Here is a 21,422-nt window from a genome sequence, read left to right on the forward strand (position 1 = left end):
TATGCAATCCCCATATACATTCTGAAGTGGCGCAGTCCCAGGAGCTTGTACCCTGAGAATTTTCTGAAGATGTAGGTTGGACTCAAATTGCCTTTGCTGTTAACTTCACACTACATGCAGCTGAAAGAAACACTATGTAGAAGCTCCTGCTCCTCGAGAATACATGTAGCAGGAGAGTGCATAGTATATGAGAGCCAGTGTCATGGTTAGAGTGTTGGACTGGGACTTGGGAGATCCAGGTTCTAGTCCCCACTCGGTGATAAAGTTCACTGGGTGATTTGGGCCAATCACTGACTCTCAGCGTAACCTATCTCACAAGGTTGTCGTGAGGATGTGGAGAGGACGAGGGCTATGTGAGCCACCTTGGGTTCCTTGCATGAGGAAAACAGGTGGGATATAAATGTAATGATAAATTAAAAAAATTATGCTATATTCTAATAAGTCACTGTGGGCTACTTCATATGAGGCAGTCCATACACAATTGCATCAGGAGCATGGTGGGCCTTCTTCCAGGCTTGCAGCTGAGCTCAACTGGACATGTCATTAGTGACAGGTCGTAGTTAGTGTAGCTGTGCCAGTCCAGTTCCCGTGATGGGGTAGTGGTGGCAATTCCACATAAGCTTGTCTCAATGGCTCCACACGTTCTTGAGGTCACTAAACAGGGCTGCCCCATCCTGAAGAAGAAATGTAACATGCAACATTCACTTTGTATAATCTGTTTAAAGCTCCACAGGCATATAAATTCAGTGTTTATGTACTTGGACAGAGATCTTTTTTCCTCACTGAGTGGTAAACCTTGTGTCTAGGCTGTACCACTTCTGCCTACAGATGGGAGCTCACATGATTATATGCTCCTCCCTATAAAAAGAATATTTTCTAACACCGAAAACGGGTATGTCAGTGAGAAGGCTAGGGTAGAACCCTTCCCTGTGACTTCTACTTTCCAATGTGGTGTGATTTTGTTTTGTATGCAGGAACATCATCATATCAGCTCCCTCCCACAGTCTAAAGTGGGAGGGAGACACAGGCCTGTTGCAAATTTACTTTCACAACAACAGTGTGAGGTACAGGAGGTGCAGAAAAGGGCAACCAAAATGAGCAAGGGGCTAGAGCAACTCCCCTCTGAAGAAAGGTTATCATGCTAGGGACTTATAGCTTAGACAAGAAAAGCTCAGTAAGCAAGGTAGGAGGACACGGTAGAGGTATATAAAATTATGCCTTTGTGTGGAGAAAGTGGATAGGGAGGTTTTCTCCTCTCATAATACTGGAACCCAGGTTCATTCAATGAAATTGAATGGTGGGAGATTCAGGATGGATAAAAGTACTTCTTCACAAAGCACATAAACTGTGGCACTCACTACCGCAAGATGCAGTGACGGCCACCAAGTTAGATGGCTTTAAAAGGGGATTGATTAGACTACTTCATGGAGGATCAGGCAATCAATGGCTACTTGTCGTGTTAACTCCATATATTACCTCCAGTACCAGAAGCAGTATGCCTCTGTATACCAGTTCCTGGGGAACATGTCCAGGTGAGTGCTATTGCACTGCTGTCCTGCTTCTGGGTTTCCCACAGGCAGCTTGGTTGCTCACTGTAGGAACACAATACTGAAATAGACAGGGCGTTGGTCTGATCCAGCATGGCTCCTCTTCTGTTCTTAGGTGGTTCTTTCTGATCTCCATTTTACATATAAGGAACTGAGACTGAGAGAAAGTGATATGCTCAAGGCATGAAATTCAACCGGGGGGTGGGAGACGAGACGACCACAGCATATACAAGAGTGTCAGTGTGGTCCTTATCAGTAAAGTTTTCCTTTCAGCTGATAAAGTTTTAGGCATTCATTTCAGACTGTGAAATCTCTTTAAAAAGAAATTGAACGTCTCATCAAAGCAGGAAGGCCACAATAAGTGGCATTTACAATTCTACACATTCATTTCTTTTAGTGCTGGGACTAGAATGCTCATTTCCCATTAAGACAGGAAATGAAAAAGGCAGTGCTGAGTAGCTTATAAGAAGTATTACCCTAATAGTTACATACTCATTTAAAATAAGGAAGGTGAGCGGGAGAATAGATTAAATGCACGATCTAGAGAAGAAATGTTTGCACCAGTCATCATCACTTTTAAGCACTATAGAAATGCTTAATTCTTCATTTAACTGCAGGAGATGCATTGAGTCATCAGTCTAATTAAGGTGGAAATAAAAAAGTAAACATTTTGTGAAAACAAAATTAATGGTTTGCCATCATGTATGAGCCAGAACAGCAGAATCCTATCACTTAAATGATTTTCATTAATCAGAGTCAAACACACTAAGGAAAAAGTTTTTCACATAATAAAATTGATGTCTTAGAAGCAATCTGCCGTCATTTTATTTGCAAATAATTCCGTTTTGATATTTATTGATGCTGAAACTCGAAGTTAGTTTCACCTTTTAATTTTTTGTTTGCCTTAGGTACACATTTTTTCTATTCAAGTTTGAAAAACAAAACAAAAACAAAAACAAGCAGCAGGGCTGGGGGCTTCAAAATGCTACTATTTTCCAGTTCTGGCCCCTACTGTCAATATATCCCAGCCTTCTTATATAAGGACCCTTGGTGGGAACTAATTTTATACAATGAACAAAATGAGACAATATAAACAGTAGCTTCAAGGTGTGTTTAGACAACAAGGAAGCAATGAGTACTCACCTGAAGCAAATCTACCCTTTAGACCAGCCTTCTCCAACCTGGTGCACTCAGCCCAACAGATCTGGAAGGCTGCCTTAGAGTCCAGTCCTATGCATGTTTAGACAGAAAAAAGCCTATGCTGGCTGGGGAATGCTGGGAGTTGTAGGACTTTTTTTCTGTCTAAACATGCATAGGATTGCACCCTTAGACTTGCAATCCATGAATGCTTACTTGAAAGTAAGGCCCACTGAGATCAATGGGTCTTGCTCCTAAGTCAATAGGCATGAGACTGGAGCTTCAAACTCCAGGGATCACTAAGAAAGAATTGTCAGTGCCATTATATTTCCCAAGATTGTGTGGGAGAAATCGTGCCACCTTTCAAAACAATCTTGTGTTGATAGGCTCTTAAAAGTATGCCTTATGGTACATTCCACTGTGGGAGGAAATGTAGCCTCTGACTGTGAGGTTAAGCATAGCGTTATCACCCTTCCACAACCACCTGGAAATCTAGGGAAGCAAAGGTGTTGCTATGTGGTGGGGCTGAGTCATGTAATCAGAAGCTATAGGTTATTGTTCCCCCATGAGCTGCAGGTTCTTTGTGGAATGCAGCGGAGGACAGGAAGGCCTGGCCTGGTCCATGGGGTCACGAAGAGTTGGACATGACTTAATGACTGAACAACAACAAAGTTGCCTAACTCCACTCTCTCTTAGGAAAGAGCCAAACGCAGTGGTAGCGCACATGCTTTGCATGCAGTAGAACCCAGATCCAACCTCTAACAACTCCAAGCAGGACTAGGAAAGACCGCTGAAGAACCAATACCAGTCAGTGTAGGCCAGGGGTGGGCAAGTTAAGGCCTTCCAGATGTTGCTGGACTACAGCTCCCATAATCCCTTACTATTGACTATGCTGGCTAGGGCTGATGAGAGAGGCAGTCCAGTAACATCTGGAGGGCCACAAGTTGCCCATCCCAGGTATAGACTATACTGAGCTAGATGGACCAAAAATTGGGCTTGGAATAAACCCGATGCTGTCAATGTTTTCCCTACTTTTTCTATGTTCCACTTCCAGCCTGCCATTTACAGCAAATGGTTACCAACATTCTTGGGTATAAGCTGTTTTCCCTGTAAATGTGGGTAATGTAAGTGACATGCACTCAAGAACAGGATGAAGCACTGTTTGGAAAAACAACGAATATTATTATTTTGAGTAGAACATACTTATCACAACATTTAGCATCAAGGGCCCCTTCTAAACCATCACCAGCCATTTCTTTGGCCAGTGAACTCATGGAATTCTCACACATAGCCTCACACATGCAGCCCACTGCTCTGTTTGTGTAAAAATGTTTGGACAGTAACTCTAATCCAAACATGGCATTAAAAAAGAACTAGGCATTCCAAATTTGCTCCTAAAACCAGCTATCCAGGTACAGTGATGTGGCCAGAATATACTGCCTGCCTATGTAGCTTCCATGATTCGCATAGCATTTTTTTTGTCACTGAAACACTAAACTGCTGATGGGAAGAAAGAGCCTTTGGCTCAGTCTGATGTAGGATCCTCCCCCTCTCTAGAATTTAACATCTTCTTCAAGGGATATTGCCCCACAGCTGGCAAACAACTGGTGTGTGTGCATGTAATGTGCAAAAAGGCCTCACACAAGCAAAGCAATTGCATGCGACCTCTCCCACATACAAGTACATACAGGGGAAATCAATGTGACCAGGTTTTGAGACAGTCCATAACCATTCCTGTGATTGACAGCTGCCCAAAGTGCCACAGTAGCCCTGGAACACAGCGATCCTGCACGCAGACGGAATCACGAAGAGAAGAAAGTACGTGGTTGACAAGTACAGGCCTTACTCACCCAGGTTTCTATGAGCAGCAAACATGTTATATGAACGTTTGCTGTTGTAAACACATAAGGTGAAGAAGGAAGAGGTGCCGCTCCAAACACACACTGAACATACACCAAGGAGTTGCGGTCAAATATGGATCCTCTGCACATGCCCACCCTGTACCACTGGTGTGGCCATGGCAAACATGGCTGTCACGGAAATCCACTTTGTCGCTATCATCATCTGCAATTACATGTATTTGGAATTCCTCATGAGCGGCACACGATGGCCAAAACCGAAGGATGAACCTGGGGCTCCCGCCACCTCCAAACCCTACCGCTAGTTCTAAATCCTCTTGCCTCGAGGCTTCTAAGTGCCAGGATACACAGCACCCTTCTTTCTGGCTCTGCCCCTCACCACGGCGCAGAGACACCTGAGTGCGCCACCTTGTGCGCCGGTAACGCATCCACCTGTCCATGCGCGCGTGCGCACGGAAAGCCATCCACCCGGAGTGACACCTGAGTCTACACCGGGGCGGCTGCCGCGCCGCTCTCGCCCCTCCCACTGGCCTCCCCAGCCCCCGACCCTCCCTCATCTCTCTCCCCACCCCTTTTTCCTGGGGACAGAAGCCGCATGGGGAAACTGTTAACCCCTCCTCTCCCGGGGCTGGACGCACGTCCGTGCGCTCTGGCGGCAGCGGCGGCGCTCGCTCGCTCGCTCTCCGCCGGCAGCCCTCTCTGCCCTGCCCAGCGAGGCGGGCCCGGATGCGTGCCTTTAACCCTTCGCATCCTGCGGCTTCCTTCGGTGGCCTCCCCTCCCCCACAGGCGGGTCGGCCGAAGGAGCGGCAGCGCCGCTTGGCACCCCGTTGTGCCCGGCGCACAGGGCGGCGGCAAGAGCTGCGGGCGGCGGCGGCGGCGGCATTGGCGAGAGGAACTGGGCGCTCCTCCCCTTCCCCAGCCCGGCGACGACGACGGCAGACGAAGAGGGAGGGCGCAGATATGGCGGCCAACATGTACCGAGTGGGAGGTATGTGTGTGTGGATTTGGGGTGGGGTGTGTGGGGGGGTCGTTCCCGGGACGCGCCGCGCGCCTCCCCAGCAGCGCCCTCGGCTCCGGTTGGCGGCCGCGGCCGAGCATGCCGGGCCTGGCGCCGGGCCGGGCCGGGCCGGGTGGGAAAGGAGCGGCGGGCCGGCCCTTGGCCGGGGGAAAAAAGAGCAAAGGGGCGTGCTGCCTGGGAAGCCGACGAGCTTGGCGCAACACCCGCCCCCCACAGGGAACCCGGCCCCCTGGTTCCTTCCGACGGGGGGCCCTGACGAGGGAGGCCACAACCCACCTTGCCAGAAAGGAGGAGGAAGACGAAGAGGGGGCGGCGCCCCCCTCCTGCCTCCGGGAAGCTGAAGGGAACCCGGTTTCCCAGGGACCGCAGTCTCCGCGGTTTCCCAGAGAAACCAGCCAGCCTCCCCCCACGCCAGTGCTTAATTGATTGGGGCTGCGGGGCCGGGGTGCTGCGCAAGCTTCCGAGGCTCACGTCTGGCGCAAAAGCAAACCCTTCCCTCCGTCTCCGGTACGAGGGGGCTCCCTCGGCGCCATCAGCGGCGAAAGAAAGCCGCAGCGAACTGCCCTGGGCAGGCGGCGCTAATGCCGTCGCGTTCGGACGAGCTTCCTCTTCAGAGCGTGCGTAGGATTGCAGTCCCGCAATCCTGTGTGTGCGTTCACGTGGACGCACGTCCTGTGGACTCCAGTGGGGCTTCTTCCCCGAGGAAGGTGGTGCGTAGGATCGTGGCCTCACCTTGACAAACGAAGATCGCTGGGGGTTGTGGCATGGAAGGCGGATAGAGAGCGAGTTCTCCCTTTTATTATGCCAGCACTGGGATTGGGCTGTACGCCCAATGAAACTAGTTGGACGTAGAAACTGCAGATTCACACAGGGCCCTGTTAACCTGTGGGATTCGCAGCCACAGGATGTGGTGATGAGCTTAAAAACGGTTTAGACGTTCATGGAGGTCTAGAAACCGCTGTTAGCCACAATAGCTAAATGGGAAGTCTGGTGTGTGAAGACAGGGTAGCTTTGAATACCAGTGGCTTGGCTTGGGGGGACAAACATTGGTGAAGGACTTTTTCATCTCTGTTCCTGGAAGCATCCGGATGTTGAGCTAGCTGGACTTCTGGCCTGATCCTGAATTGTCCTGTCTGCACTACAAAAGGTGAAACAAGAGGAATCTCTGTTCCCAAGTACATACAAACAGGCAGCATATTTTTCTCCATGTGATTGGGCCCTTGGGTATACATACAAAAGACTCGAGTTTGAAATGGCCACTTAACATGGGAAGACCATTTTCACGATCGCAGCTGCACACACAATAGTGTGGAGAAAATAAGTTCTGCTTGTGTGAACCAAGATTAAGGCCTGGTTGTTGCAAACAGCAGATGAGGCAGTCAGCTGTACCCCTTCACGTTGCAGGTTAGGTCTCATATGATGGAATGCCCCACTCCCCACCAAAAATATTCCTATACACAGAAAAGGAATATGTCAGGAAGAATGCTAGACTAGATCCCTTCTCTTTGACATGCTAGTTCTCTATGTGCAGGACAGTTTTTTTTTTTTTTTAATATGGAGAAGTATTATGAGAAACTGCCTCCGACACCCACCATAGCACCCCTTCACCCCTTCATCAAGGAGAGAGCTTGCAGGCTGCAACTCGTCCTCCATAAAGAGTGACACTAGGAAGACATGCAGGCTGGAACCAGCTGTTCCCGTGTGTGGGGGCAATGGCCTGATGGAGCGCTGGGACCTACCACCAGATATAGAAAGGGTCAGGAAGAGAGAATCGAGAGAAGGAGCCTGAGAGGGCAAGGGAAAGAAAGAGAACAGTGCTTCAGGAGCTAGAGAAATAGAGGGGACAGGGAAGCCTGTGTGTGGGTGCTTGATGCTCCCGAAGTCTGGGACTGGAGCCTGGAGGTCCAGCAAGGGAGACAGGAACCAAAGACGGGAGATGCTTCTTCCTGAGAAAGCTAAAGAAGGGAGCGGAGGACTGAGAAGGCACAGGGTCCCGGTGAAGGGAGCCGGATTGTACCAGTGTTACAGTAAATATGGAGACCCTTGAGCATCCTTTCCCAACTTGGTGCCTTCCACATGTGTTCAGGGAGGAGAAGCCATGGATACTTTTGATGCCACGGCTGGCCTTAATGAGCTTTAAAAGGGGATTGGACAAATTCATGGAGGATAAGGCCATCAATGGCCACTAGTCCTTATGGCTGTATGCTGCCTCCAGTATCAGAGGCAGTATGCCTATGTACACCAGTTGCTGGGGAATATAGGAGGGAGGGTGCTGTTGTACTCGTGTCCTGGTTGTGGGTTACCTGTGGGCAGCTGGTTGGCCACTGTATGAACTGAATGTTAGACTAGATGGATCTTTGGTCTGATCCAGGCTGGCTCTTCTTATGTTCCTAAATTCTTTCCACTGAGAGTGCAGGAGGAGGTTCTCTTAAGTGGTACAGTCCAGGCACAGGTTTATATAGGCAACTGTACTTTTTTGGAATTTGATCAAAATTTAAAGGGGCTTCAGTATAGGAAATAAATGGAAAGCATGATACCATAATAACTTAAAGTTAGAATTGCTTGCTTGCTGCACTTGCTGAGTAAGTTTGTACATAATCATAATCTCCCAGATTTTACCAATCCACCGCGCCTTGGTTGTTTGCTTTGGATACTTCCTATTACATGCTATACGTGACTTTGCAGCTGTATATAATTGTTTCAGAAGGACTTTATGCAGGAATCCAGGGTCATTAGGTTCAAAAAGATGAAGAAGCATAGCTTTAGGAGTTACCAGTGGTCTAACTTGAAGAAATTCCTGACCGTAACCAGCAGCCATGTTCCAAAACACTTCACCATGGCTACTGCCTATGTTGCCCCTGTCTTCTGTGTTTTCTACTCCAAGCATAGCTAGATATATGACTCTACTCCCTTCTCCTGTCCCATCTCCAGTTGATCCAAATATGCAAAAACAGTACATGGTACAATCCCTCACTGCAGGTTGCTCCGTAATGGAAATGGTGACCTGCACATGAAATGGTTTGGGGGAATTTTTTAATACATGATTTCCCCTATCTATATTCAAAAGTAGTGCAGTCCAACAAAGGACTGTATCATATGTTATTTGGCATATTTGAATTAGCCCCGAGTTTCTACCGAGCTGAGAGTCTTGACTTGTAACCAGTGTTGCATAGTTACCAGATATTTTATATTAAATGTTCCTTAATTTTGGATCTCAGAAAACTACTCCGTTAGCAAGGCATCACAAATCTTTAAACATTCTATTTGGCCTAGTGGAATAGGACTTTTAATTTAGACCTAGATTTTACCTTAGCTATCAATGCATTAGGTGGCTTTGGATAAATCCCTGTCTCTTCCTCAGTTCTCAGTTCAAGGGTGAACTCAGAAAGGTTCAGGGCAACATGGTATTCTTTCAGTTGCTTCTCCTGACTTGGGATAATACTGCACTGTTTCTCTTGGTCAGAAGAGACTGGATGGGTAGCTGCGATAGTTCTGGAGGCTTCTTTTCAATCCAGGAGAAGAATAGTTAAATACCCTTTCCCCTTAGTTGTAAAGAGGCTTGTGGTACTACTGCAGTTTGACTTTTCATGTTTTCAAGTGCTAAGAGAGCCGCAGTCTTGCTGCCAGCTTCTTTAGGGTGTGGGAAAACATGCATTCCAAAATGGAAGGAGGTGGAGGTGTGGCCATTTAACTGCTGGCCTGTGGCACAATTGTACCTTGCTTTGGGCAGCTGACTAATGGCACCTCTAGAGGAACAAAGAACTGGAGCCATTACCCTGGCGTAATTTTGAGCATCTCACTAATGGATAGCCTGGTTCTCTGGGGGTGAATGAGCTCCATTAGCAAACCAACTTGTTTCCCTTTTTTAAAGTTAGCTGTCTGCTCCCTCCCATAAGCCTGAAGTAGCAATTGCTCTTTAACTTTCTTCAACTTTCAAGTTGTCTGTACTGTCAAAGGGGGATATTCTGTTCAGTCAGTGAAATGAGTTTAAGGTTGCAATCCTGTACTCACTTACCTGAGAGTAAGCCCCATTTAACTCAATGAGACTTACTTCTAAATAGATGTGTATAAGATCGCAGTGTCAATCTAGGAAATAAATACATCATTAAGGGGCAGTTCAACTTTCCTGTAAATGCTCATTATTTTATGTGTGCACAAATGGGTGGAGTCAGGAAAGTACTGCAAGCAAGACAGGTGTGGCAAGGAGTTGTGGCTAATGCAGGGCTGCAGTGCAGAAATTGATTTGTTATTTTTATTTTCTCTTTATTTCTTTCTGCAATGTTTAATTGATTTAAAAAAATCTTTTTATCAGCTAGTCCCCATTAATCAGACAGCAGATTTTTTTTTACACAAAATATTATTTTTAATGCAAGAACTTAGAAATAACTGCAAATGGGCAGTGCCATCTTCAAAGGGGTAGTCCCCCTTTTCTCCTATGCAGGACAGGAAGAATGTCTACTTATAACTGCAATAACTGCAAATGGGCAGTGCCATCTTCAAAGGGGTAGTCCCCCTTTTCTCCTATGCAGGACAGGAAGAATGTCTACTTATAACTGCAATAACTGCAAATGGGCAGTGCCATCTTCAAAGGGGTAGTCCCCCTTTTCTCCTATGCAGGACAGGAAGAATGTCTACTTATAACTGCAATAACTGCAAATGGGCAGTGCCATCTTCAAAGGGGTAGTCCCCCTTTTCTCCTATGCAGGACAGGAAGAATGTCTACTTATAACTGCAATAACTGCAAATGGGCAGTGCCATCTTCAAAGGGGTAGTCCCCCTTTTCTCCTATGCAGGACAGGAAGAATGTCTACTTATAACTGCAATAACTGCAAATGGGCAGTGCCATCTTCAAAGGGGTAGTCCCCCTTTTCTCCTATGCAGGACAGGAAGAATGTCTACTTATAACTGCAATAACTGCAAATGGGCAGTGCCATCTTCAAAGGGGTAGTCCCCCTTTTCTCCTATGCAGGACAGGAAGAATGTCTACTTATAACTGCAATAACTGCAAATGGGCAGTGCCATCTTCAAAGGGGTAGTCCCCCTTTTCTCCTATGCAGGACAGGAAGAATGTCTACTTATAACTGCAATAACTGCAAATGGGCAGTGCCATCTTCAAAGGGGTAGTCCCCCTTTTCTCCTATGCAGGACAGGAAGAATGTCTACTTATAACTGCAATAACTGCAAATGGGCAGTGCCATCTTCAAAGGGGTAGTCCCCCTTTTCTCCTATGCAGGACAGGAAGAATGTCTACTTATAACTGCAATAACTGCAAATGGGCAGTGCCATCTTCAAAGGGGTAGTCCCCCTTTTCTCCTATGCAGGACAGGAAGAATGTCTACTTATAAGTCGACGCCGGCTATAGCACATGCATACATCATCTACAAAAAAAGAAAAGAAAGTAGACTTCTTGCTTCAGAATTATTGTTTTTAGTCATATACAAATTAAATTAGCTGACTAATAGTTTGCTTAACACAAACTCATACTTCTTTAGGCTGTAATCCTCTGGCTCCTGGGAGGTCATCCCAGGGGGCCATAGGATAAGTCCGTGCCTTATACTGAGTCAGACTCTTGGTCCATCTAGCCCAGTATTGTCAACACTGACTGGCAGCAGCTGTCCAGGGTTTCAGGCAGGTGTTTTTCTTTGCCCTATCTGGAGATGCTGGAGATCAAACCTGGGATGTTCTGCATGAACATCCATGTTCATGCAGCTTGGCCACTGAGCTACAGTCCCTCCCTGTTCAGATCTCCTCCAAGGGTGGAGAGTGAGGTCTGCCCTCAAAGGGTAAGGTCTGAACTTGGATGTCCACTCCCAGCGCCTACAGAAACTTCTGTGGCTCTTGCCTTTCTGATGTCAGAGTTCCAGCGCTGGAGCTCTGACTTTGGTAGAGGCAAAAAGGGGGCAGAACAGGGAAGGCTGATCTACCTGGTCCCAAGACACACAACATGGGGAGAAATGTACACCAGCCCTGGAGGTGTCAGATACAATTTCACTTCCATTGGTAGAGAAGGGAAATCATACCCCCCCCAAAAAAAAAAAACCTAAGAAGGAAAGGAGGACAAATGTTGCTCCTACCTCCCTTTTATCTTGGCAGCACAAGCCTGCAAGGGCTTTGGATATAGCCGTTCTTCTGCCTTTGGCTTTCTCCATCCCCACTGGTAGGATTGCTCCACGCAGCAACTAAGATCTCTTGAGTTCGGTGAGAGCTCTACTTTTTATCGATGTAGTGTAGAATATGAATTGGGAAACTCCTGAGTAAAATTTGAGCTTAGCCATGAACTATTCCTTGTTGTAATGGTTTGGAAAATGTAGAAAATCACTTGCTACAGCCTTGCTAAACCTACTCCCTTCTACACATTTTGTATGAGTCATGATGAATAAGGAAATGGTTTCAGCCTTTAACTCTGCATTGCTGCCCAGTACGCTTCTTTGTTGATGCTGATATTAAATGTACAGGTTAAATGTTGTATTTACTTGGGGTTTTAATTCAAACACTTTCTCCCTGAGTGTAACTCTATTTTTTAATTTTCTGCTTTAGTCTCAGAAAAGGATGCTTATTTCCCAGGGGCTATCCATTTAAAGATGGGAGACACAGGCAGTAATTGAGAATTGTCTTTCTGTTGTGGAGTATAATTTCCCAGTTCTAGTAAAACACAAAACATGAGCTTTTTTGTATGCTCATTTGTACATTTGTACAACATCTGAAGCCAGATGGCCAGGCCACATCTGGAGTTCTATGTGCAGTTCTGAGCACCACATTTTAAGATGGACATTGACTAATGGGAGTGTATCCAGAGGAGGGCAACCAGGATGTGAGGAGTCTGGAAACCAAATCCTATAAGGAAGGGTTGGAAGAGCTGAGTATATTTAGCTTGGAGAAGAGGCGATTAAGAGGGGACATCATAGCTGTCTTCAAATATCTGAAGGACTGTCATGCAGAAGATGGAATAGATTTGTTCTCTGATGCTCCAGAGGGCAGACTGTGACCAATGGGTGGAAAGTGCAGGGAAGCAGATTTCAGTTAAACATAAGGACAGGGGTCCCCAGCAGCACCCACAAAGCTCTCCACTCCCTGCCCCCTTCCACTTTTTTTTAAAATAACCCTGGAAAACATTAGGGTAGTCTTCTTTCTCTCCCTTTCTAGCCTTGGTCTTTCACTCCCCTCTACCCCTTTGCCTTGCTGTTTTCCCCCTTCCTCCCAGCCTCTAGCTTTTCTGTTTCTCTCCCCACATCTTTACCTTGCTATTTCCCCTTCCCTCCCAGCCCCTAGCCTCACTATTTATCTCCCACACACGTCTTTAGCTCACTTTTGACTAGCCAGGCCCCCACAGTAGCCATTATGTGACTAGCTACATTCTCCGTGGGAGCTTGGTGCCCACAGCAATTTCTCAAATTCCTGAATGTGCCCATGGGTCCAAAAAAGTTTTGGGAAAAAGGTTGCATTAGGAGAAATCATCCTAGCACTAAGAGCTGTTGAACAATGGAACAGACTGCCTTGAGAGGTGGTTGGCTGTCTTTCACTGAAGATAATTAAGCAGAAACTGGGCGGCCCTCTGTTAGTGATGCTTTAATTGCAAGATTCCAGCATTGCAGTTCTTGAACTGAGCTGGGATGGGGTGTGGGTTGGACTAGATAACCACTAAGGTTCCTCCCAACTCTGAGATTCTATACTGTATATGTTTAGGCAGAAGTAAATCCCACCTAGTACTTGCTCATGACTTTAGGATATCCCCATGCATTTACTCATGGGTGTTTCTTGCATTGTTGTTGTTGTTCAGTCGTTCAGTCGTGTCCGACTCTTCGTGACCCCCTGGACCATAGCACGCCAGGCCTTCCTGTCCTGTGCTCTCTCCCGGAGCGTGCTCAAGTTCATATTCATTGCATCCGTGATGCTATCTAGCCATCTCATCCTCTGCCGTCCCCTTCTCCTTTTGCCTTCAGTCTTTCCCAGCATCAGGGTCTTTTCCAGGGAGTTTTCTCTTCGCATTAGGTGGCCAAAATATTGGAGCTTCAGCTTCAGTATCTGTCCTTCCAATGAGCACTCAGGGTTGATTTCCTTTAGGATGGACTGATTTGACCTCCTTGCAGTCCAGGGGACTCGTAAGAGTCTTCTCCAGCACCACAGTTCGAAAGCATCAATTCTTCCGCGCTCAGCCTTCCTTAGAGTCCAGCTCTCACAGCCATACATTACTACTGGGAAAACCATAGCTTTGATTAGACGGACCTTTGTCGGCAAGGTGATGTCTCTGCTTCTTACTATGCTGTCTAGGTTTGCCATAGCTTTCCTCCCAAGGAGCAAGCATCTTTTAATTTCATGGCTACAGTCACCGTCTGCGGTGATCTTGGAGCCCAAGAAAGTAAAATCTGTCACTGCTTCCATTTCTTCCCCTTCTATATGCCAGGAAGTGATGGGGCCAGATGCCATGATCTTAGTTTTTTTAATGTTGAGTTTCAAACCAGCTTTTGCACTCTCCTCTTTCACCCTCAACAAGAGGCTCTTGAGATCCTCTTCGCTTTCTGCCATTAGGGTGGTATCGTCTGCATATCGGAGGTTGTTGATAATTCTCCCAGCAATCTTAATTCCGACCTCTGATTCATCCAACCCGGCATTTCTCATGATGTACTCTGCATATAAGTTAAATAAGCAGGGTGACAGTATGCAGCCTTGTCGTACTCCTTTCCCAATTTTGAACCAATCGGTTGTTCCATGTCTGGTTCTTACTGTTGCTTCTTGACCCTCGTACAGGTTTCTCAGGAGACAGGTAAGGTGGTCTGGTACTCCCATCACTTTAAGAATTTGCCAGAGTTTGTTGTGATCCACACAATCAAAGGCTTTAGCGTAGTCAATGAAGCAGAAATAGACGTTTTTCTGGAATTCTCTTGCTTTCTCCATGATGCAGCGAATGTTGGCGATTTGATCTCTAGTTCCTCTGCCTCTTCGAAACCCAGCTTGTACTTCCGGTAGTTCTCGGTTCGCATACTGCTGAAGCCTAGCTTGTAGGATTTTGAGCATCACCTTGCTGGCATGTGAAATGAGCGCAATTGTGCGGTAGTTTGAACACTCTTTGGCGTTGCCCTTCTTTGGAATTGGAATGTAAACTGACCTTTTCCAGTCTTGTGGCCACTGTTGAGTGTTCCAGATTTGTTGGCATATTGAATGCAGCACTTTAACAGCATCATCTTTTAGGATTTTAAATAGCTCAGCTGGAATACTGTCATCTCCGCTAGCTTTGTTGTTACTAATGCTTCCTAAGGCCCACTTGACTTCACTCTCGAGGATGTCCGGCTCAAGTTCAGTGAGCGCACTCTCATGGCTATCAAGGACATTCAGATCTTTCCTGTATAGTTCTTCTGTGTATTCTTGCCACCTCTTCTTAATCTCATCTGCTTCTGTTAGGTCCCTGCCTTCTTTGTCCTTTATCATGCCCGTCTTTGCACAAAACGTTCCCTTGAGATCTCCAATTTTCTTGAAGAGATCTCTAGTCTTTCCCATTCTGTTGTTTTCCTCGATTTCTTTGCATTGTTCATTTAAGAAGGCCTTCTTGTCTCTCCTTGCTATTCTCTGGAACTCTGCATTCAGTTGGGTATATCTTCCCCTTTCTCCCTTGCTTTTCGCTTCCCTTCTTTCCTCAGCTACTTGTAAAGCCTCATCAGACAGCCACTTGGCTTTCTTGCATTTCTTTTTCTTTGGGATGGATTTCGTTGCTGCCTCCTGAACAGTGTTACGGACCTCCGTCCATAGTTCCTCAGGCACTCTGTCTATCAGGTCTAATCCCTGAAATCTATTCCTCACCTCCACTGTATATTCATCAGGGATATGACTTAGGTCATACCTGAACGGTTTAGTGGTTTTCCCGACGTTCTTCAATTTAAGCCGAAATTTTGCAAGAAGCAGCTCATGATCTGAGCCACAGTCAGCTCCAGGTCTTGTTTTTACTGACTGTATGGAGCTTCTCCATCTTTGGCTGCAAAGGACATAATCAATCTGATTTCGATATTGACCATCTGGTGACGTCCATGTGTAGAATCGCCTCTTGTGCTGTTGGAAAAGAGTGTTTGCTATGATCAGCATGTTCTCTTGGCAAAACTCTATTAGCTTTTGTCCTGCTTCATTTTGTACACCAAGGCCATGCCTGCCTGTTATCCCGGTGATTTCTTGACTTCCTACTTTAGCATTCCAATCCCCTATGATGAAGAGGACATCTTTTTTTGGTGTTAGTTCTAGAAGGTGTTGTAGGTCTTCATAGAACCGATCAACCTCAACTTCTTCAGCCTCAGTGGTTGGGGCATAGACTTGAATTACTGTGATGTTGAATGGTTTGCCTTGGATTCGTACTGAGATCATTCTATCATTTTTAAGATTGTACCCCAGTACTGCTTTTCCCACCCTTTTGTTGACTATGAGTGCTACTCCATTTCTTCTAAGGGATTCTTGCCCACAATAGTAGATATGATGGTCACCTGAATTAAATTCGCCCATGCCTGTCCATTTTAGTTCGCTGATTCCCAAGATGTCGATGTTCAATCTTGCCATCTCATGTTTGACCACCTCCAGCTTACCTTGATTCATTGACCTTACATTCCAGGTTCCTAAACAATATTGTTCTTTACAGCATCGGATTTTCTTTTCACCACCAGACACATCCACAGCTGAGTGTCCTTTCGGGTTTGGCCCAGCCGCTTCACTCTTTCTGGCGCTACTTGGAAATACCCTCTGCTCTTCCCCAGTAGCATATTGGACACCTTCTGACCTGAGGGTCTCATCTTCCGGCGTCATATCTTTTAGCCTTGTGATACGTTCCATGGGGTTTTCTTGGCAAGAATACTGGAGTGGGTTGCCATTTCCTTCTCCAGTGGACCACATTTTGTCAGAACTCTCTGCCATGACCTGTCCGTCTTGGGTGGCCCTGCACGGCATAGCTTATGGCTTCACTGAGTTACGCAAGCCCCTTCGCCACAACAAGGCAGTGATCCATGAAGGGGGTTTCTTGCATACATTTCAGTATTTGAATGGTTTCTTGCAAGCTCTTGTTTCTGTGGAACATCAACTGTGGTGTTTAAATCAACACAACATAATTCCTATTCTGGGATGTCATGGGATAAGTACCACAGCTTTCTGGTTTAATTTTGGGTGAGAAACTGTGGTTGGGATCAACACAGTCTCTAGTTCTGGACCTCTTGCGAAGTAAATCTAACTATGGGCTAGGGATGGTGCGGACTCCCATTTTGGTCTGCAAATCTGTTGGACCACTGGTGCCCGCACCCCCCGAGCTGTGCCCCCGAACTCATCCCCCGCTTGCTGGCCCTCTGGGCTGCAGTTGACCCCCCCCCCCCTGTGCTCAGTAAGCAGCCCGCAACTTACTCAGGCCTGTTTGTCTCTGTCCCGATCTCCATGTTTTTAAAAAACATGGTGATCGGCAGCACTTGCTCATAGACATATATGCAAAATAGCGCTGTGAAACTAGGGTATATGGGTGATGCACAGCACTTTTTGCATATAAGTCTATTGGCAAGCACTGCCGATTGCCGTGATTTTTAAACAGGGATGTCAGAGAATTCTGCCATGGATCTCAGTGAGGCCGAATGCACTGGCATTCGGCCCCATGAAATCTGGCGGAACGAAGCCCCCTGCCCCACCACCCTGCGAAAGGCACGCAAAACGGGACACTTACCTGGTGCCGTTCGCGCTGCTTTGTGAATGGCGGCCATGTCTGCGGCCTCCATTCGCTTCCCTATTTTTGCCGTGATAGGCTGCATAAATACTTACATAGCCTGTCACGGCTAATGCAGGGACGTCATTTGTGTCCCTGCGGAGGCCGTGATAGGCTATGTAAATATTTACGTAGCCTTATCATGGCAAAAAAATAGGAACGCAAATGGTGGCTGCTATGCCATTTGCGCCCCTGGTTTTTTTTTTGCCATGATAGGCTATGTAAATATTTACGTAGCCTATCACGGCAAAAAAGCAGGGGCGCAAATGGTGGCCGCCGTAGCCGCTGCCATTTGCGTCTGCAGGCTCCACGTGGCGCCTGCGAATGCACCTGGCTGGCGGCTCCGCAGAGTTGCCGCGGAGCGGAGCCGGCCGGGTTAGGATTTCAGGGGGAGGTGCAGAGCGCCTCCCCCACCATGAATCATGCCGTCGAAAAGGTAAGTGACTTTCTTACATCCCTATTTTTAAAAAGCATGGTGATCGAGACAGAGACGGACAGGCCCGGGTAAGTTGCGAGCTGCTTACCTAGCGCGGGGCGGGGGCTCAACTGCAGCTTGGAGGGCCAGCGAGTGGGGGGGGAGCTTGGCTGGCGCCTGGAGAACCCGAGCTAGGGTGGGTTCTCACATCCCTATTATGGGCACTGTTAGAGCCCCAGTTGTCATGTTGAAATGAATGAAAGTTGGGTAAGCAGCAATATTCTTGGCTGTAAAAGAGCACCAGTATATGGGAAAAGGGTGTTGCATGTATTTATGTGTCAGAAAATATTATTAAACAGAAGAAGCGATGGAAGGCTGGTATCTGATAAATGTTAATTCTTGTGTCTAATCTTTTATTTTTAGTTTGCTCACTTTCTGCTGCAGTGGGTTGGTTAGCAAAAGGCCAACTAGGTTTCCATTTGGTAGAAAGTTTTAGGTGTCAACTTTGCTAGCACCAGACTAATTCATTTCAGTTGCACAAAAGTAATTCTTTGAGGATTGGTTCAGTATGTGACTCTCCCAGTGAGCAAAATTTAAGTCACTGTATAAATATTTGCAGGAGTGAATAATTAGTAAAGTTCTACTCAGTTAATCCTGGTAGTCGTAGGAGCAAATTTATTCATGAACTGTATGGATCTAAATTATAATGCCACATATTTTGTTGAAAATAGAAATAATAACAAGGTGTGCTTGGATTTAAGCATACATCTCTTTGGGTTTTCAGATTGTTGTTCTAAAACTGCTTTCTGAAGAACTTAAAATATATTCTCACTTCTTTGTTATAGATTATGTCTATTTTGAAAACTCTTCAAGCAATCCATATCTGATCCGGCGAATAGAAGAACTTAATAAGGTATATGAATATGTAATCCTTTTGTGCTACTTGACAAGAGTTAATGCACTTCCTGATGGAATGAAAAAAAGGTGTAATTCTTTTCTAAATTAAGGAATTTTCTTCCCCTAGCTCTTGTGTGGGCTCTGCCAAGAAGCTCTTTTCGTGGGATGTTTTATTAATTTAGAAAATGAAATATATCTTAATCTGTGCCATAACTGAAAAATAAGGCCATGCCACTAATAGATCATTTGGCTCTGATGTGCTTTTACACTTGTTTAATCTTTTTTTGACTGCTGCCAGCCTATGGGGGTGAGATGAAGCCTTCTGAGGACAGTCTGGAGATGTATGGACAGGGTAGACAGTAGTATGCAATGGAAAGCAATAGCTGGATGATTGTAGGGGAGCTGGGGAAGGGCGGGTGTCAAGACAATAGATGTCAGGGCGAAGCAGGACAAGGATTAGTTGAATGTAGTCTGCAAGATTGCAGATAGGTTCAAGACAGACAATGGCTTCAATAACTCTCCTATATCGGGGCAGGTCCTGGTGGCAAGTCCAACCACTTTGCTGAACAGTACCTTCTTAAAGGGCTTGCAGCCTGACTTCGACCGTAGCACGTCTTCAGCACTCTGTTGTGTCTTGGCAAGCTGTCTAGTGTTTCAGGCTAGGAGGACTGGGTGAACGTGGGTTATAGGCAGTTAGTGGGTGTCATCTCCAGGCCTTCTGGCTGCACAATTGGGTAGCCTAGGTGGGGGGTTACATATACAAAATGGCGGCCGTACTCACCACAGCCTCACCATGGGTTAAAGCCCCCATGTCTTTCAAATCAGTGTCTGGGTATGAGCTAGGAACCAGGTGTCGCGCTCCTCTTCCTTTGAGCCTGTGTTTGTCTTGCTGGAGGAGGACATGATAAATCCAGAGATGCTCGAATATGGTATAAAAAAGCCTTTGTAAATTAGGATTCTGCAGACAGACAAATCTGTTTGAGTTGTTGGTCTAGAGACGCTGCTGCGTGTTAGTTGTGGAGGCAGACGCAGGTTGTTTCTGCTGATAGTCTGGGTGAGGTGGCCTGCCTTAGTTGACCGTTTTGGAATACCGTGAAAGAGCGGTGAATTTTTCATTAGTTATTATATTTTTATTCTCATGGGGGAATGCCATTTAGATTTTCTGCCTTAGACCTTAAAATGTTTGGGGCCTTCTCAGGGCTCAAGTCAGATAGGTGAACTGGGGAAGGGAAAGCAAAGCAGTGTGATATAGTGGTTAGAGTATTGGACTAGGACTTGGGAGACCTAGCTTCAAATTGCCACTTAGCCATGAGGCTTAGTAGGTGACTTTGGGCCAGTCACTCTCTCTAATCCTAATTTAGATCATTGTGGTAATAAATGATAATAAATACAATTGTGGCAGAGAGAACCATGTACATTACAGCTGAGTTACAGCCGGTCATTATAAGAACTTTATAACGTTAAGAACTGGTGCCTGAGTTTTCTTGTTTTCCTTTTCCCTTGCCATCCTTTTTTCTTTTTATGTTGTGTCCTTTTAGATCATAAGCTTGAGGGTAGGAGGCTGTTTTGTTTTTATTGATAAGTAAGCTCCTCTAGGAGCCTTTCAGGCTGAAAAGCGGAGTATAAATGCTTCACATAAATAAACAAATAAAATGTACAACATTCTGTGCTCCTTGAGGAAGGGCCGAATACAGATGTAATAAATAACTGAGGCAGACACCATGCAGACAGACAGGTACCAACAAGCAGATAAGCTGGTAAAGCAAGAAGCTTGTATGGGCCGTCTAATAGCAGTTTGGACTTTATCCAAGAGGCCAGCTGCTCAGACTGAGAAGCCATGTCAGAATCTCAGACTTTGCTGGGCCATAGGCTCTTTTTTCCACTTGACAGCGGCTGAGTCAGAAAGCTGCAGGACCTCTGTATCACTGTCTGTATTGACGGTGCCCGAGTGTGTATCGATGACTCCCTTTTGGTAAGCTGCACAATGTGGTAGAAACTTATACTCTTGATTATAACAGAATTAACTTGGGCCATGTGGCAAAGGGATATGTGTTTAAAAGCAGTGGGCCAACCCTAGTTCTACGGTATGAAGTGTCGGATCCAGCTTCGGTGTGGCTCAAGGGGGTAAAGGCCAGAAAGATGACAAATGTGATCTGTATTCTTTGCCTGTTTGCTCAGACCAATGTAAGCCTGACCTGGAAACTTTTACAGGAGTTGAGGAGTATGACTTGACCTGCTCTGGTCAATTGGTGCATGGAGATTTCCATGGTTGGTATGGCTGGTCATTTTGCAGTGCCCTCCTGCAGCCAGAGCTCCATGGTGGCTCACAGGCTGATTGCTCACCTGGCATCTCTCAGGTGACCAGCAGAGATGGGTGTTGTCACCCCAGGTTGTGTTATGAACTGCCCAGAGAGCTTCTGCTATTGGGCGGTATAAAAATGTAATAAATAAGTACATTGTGCTGGTTGGCTGGGAAACAAGCCATGGTATTTCTCCCCCAAACTGGGAAATAACTAGGCTTACTTCTAAGCCAATCCAAATTTGCCACCGTAATTCCACCTTTCACCCAGACTCTCAACCCCCTCCCCCTGCTTTTTAAACAAAACTTACCTAGCCAGAGCACGTGATGGCAGTGGTTTTAAGTGTGCTGGTAGTGAGCCAGGATGAAACCCCCTCTGGTGGCCTTTGGGAAATGTACTTTTCCCAAAGGCCACTGGGACTTTTTGTCCTAATGTGCTTCAGCATGCCTTGTGCCAGACCCACATACGCAGTGGTGTAGTGGAATCGGGGCTCGCAGGGACACAGCACTGGCAGTTTTTTATTAGCAGGGACTTGGCA

At 46.4% G+C, this 21,422-nt stretch overlaps 1 protein-coding gene across 2 annotated transcripts in view; it reads left to right on the forward strand.

Annotated features, from left to right (window-relative positions):
• The first annotated feature begins 5,481 nt into the window (after nt 1–5,481).
• MTA3 (metastasis associated 1 family member 3) overlaps nt 5,482–21,422 on the forward strand; it is a 190,207-nt gene continuing 174,266 nt past the window's right edge. For both annotated transcript variants that reach the window (XM_084828919.1, XM_084828918.1), the window contains exons 1-2: nt 5,482–5,532; nt 18,533–18,600. In XM_084828919.1, the coding sequence (XP_084685045.1) occupies nt 5,505–5,532; nt 18,533–18,600 (96 nt within the window). In that variant the 5' untranslated portion in view covers nt 5,482–5,504. The remainder of the gene's footprint in view (nt 5,533–18,532; nt 18,601–21,422) is intronic.

The sequence above is a fragment of the Heloderma suspectum genome, chromosome 1 (genome assembly GCF_057233095.1).
Source record: "Heloderma suspectum isolate Gila_16-S chromosome 1, 16-S_ref, whole genome shotgun sequence".
NCBI lineage: Eukaryota > Metazoa > Chordata > Lepidosauria > Squamata > Helodermatidae > Heloderma > Heloderma suspectum.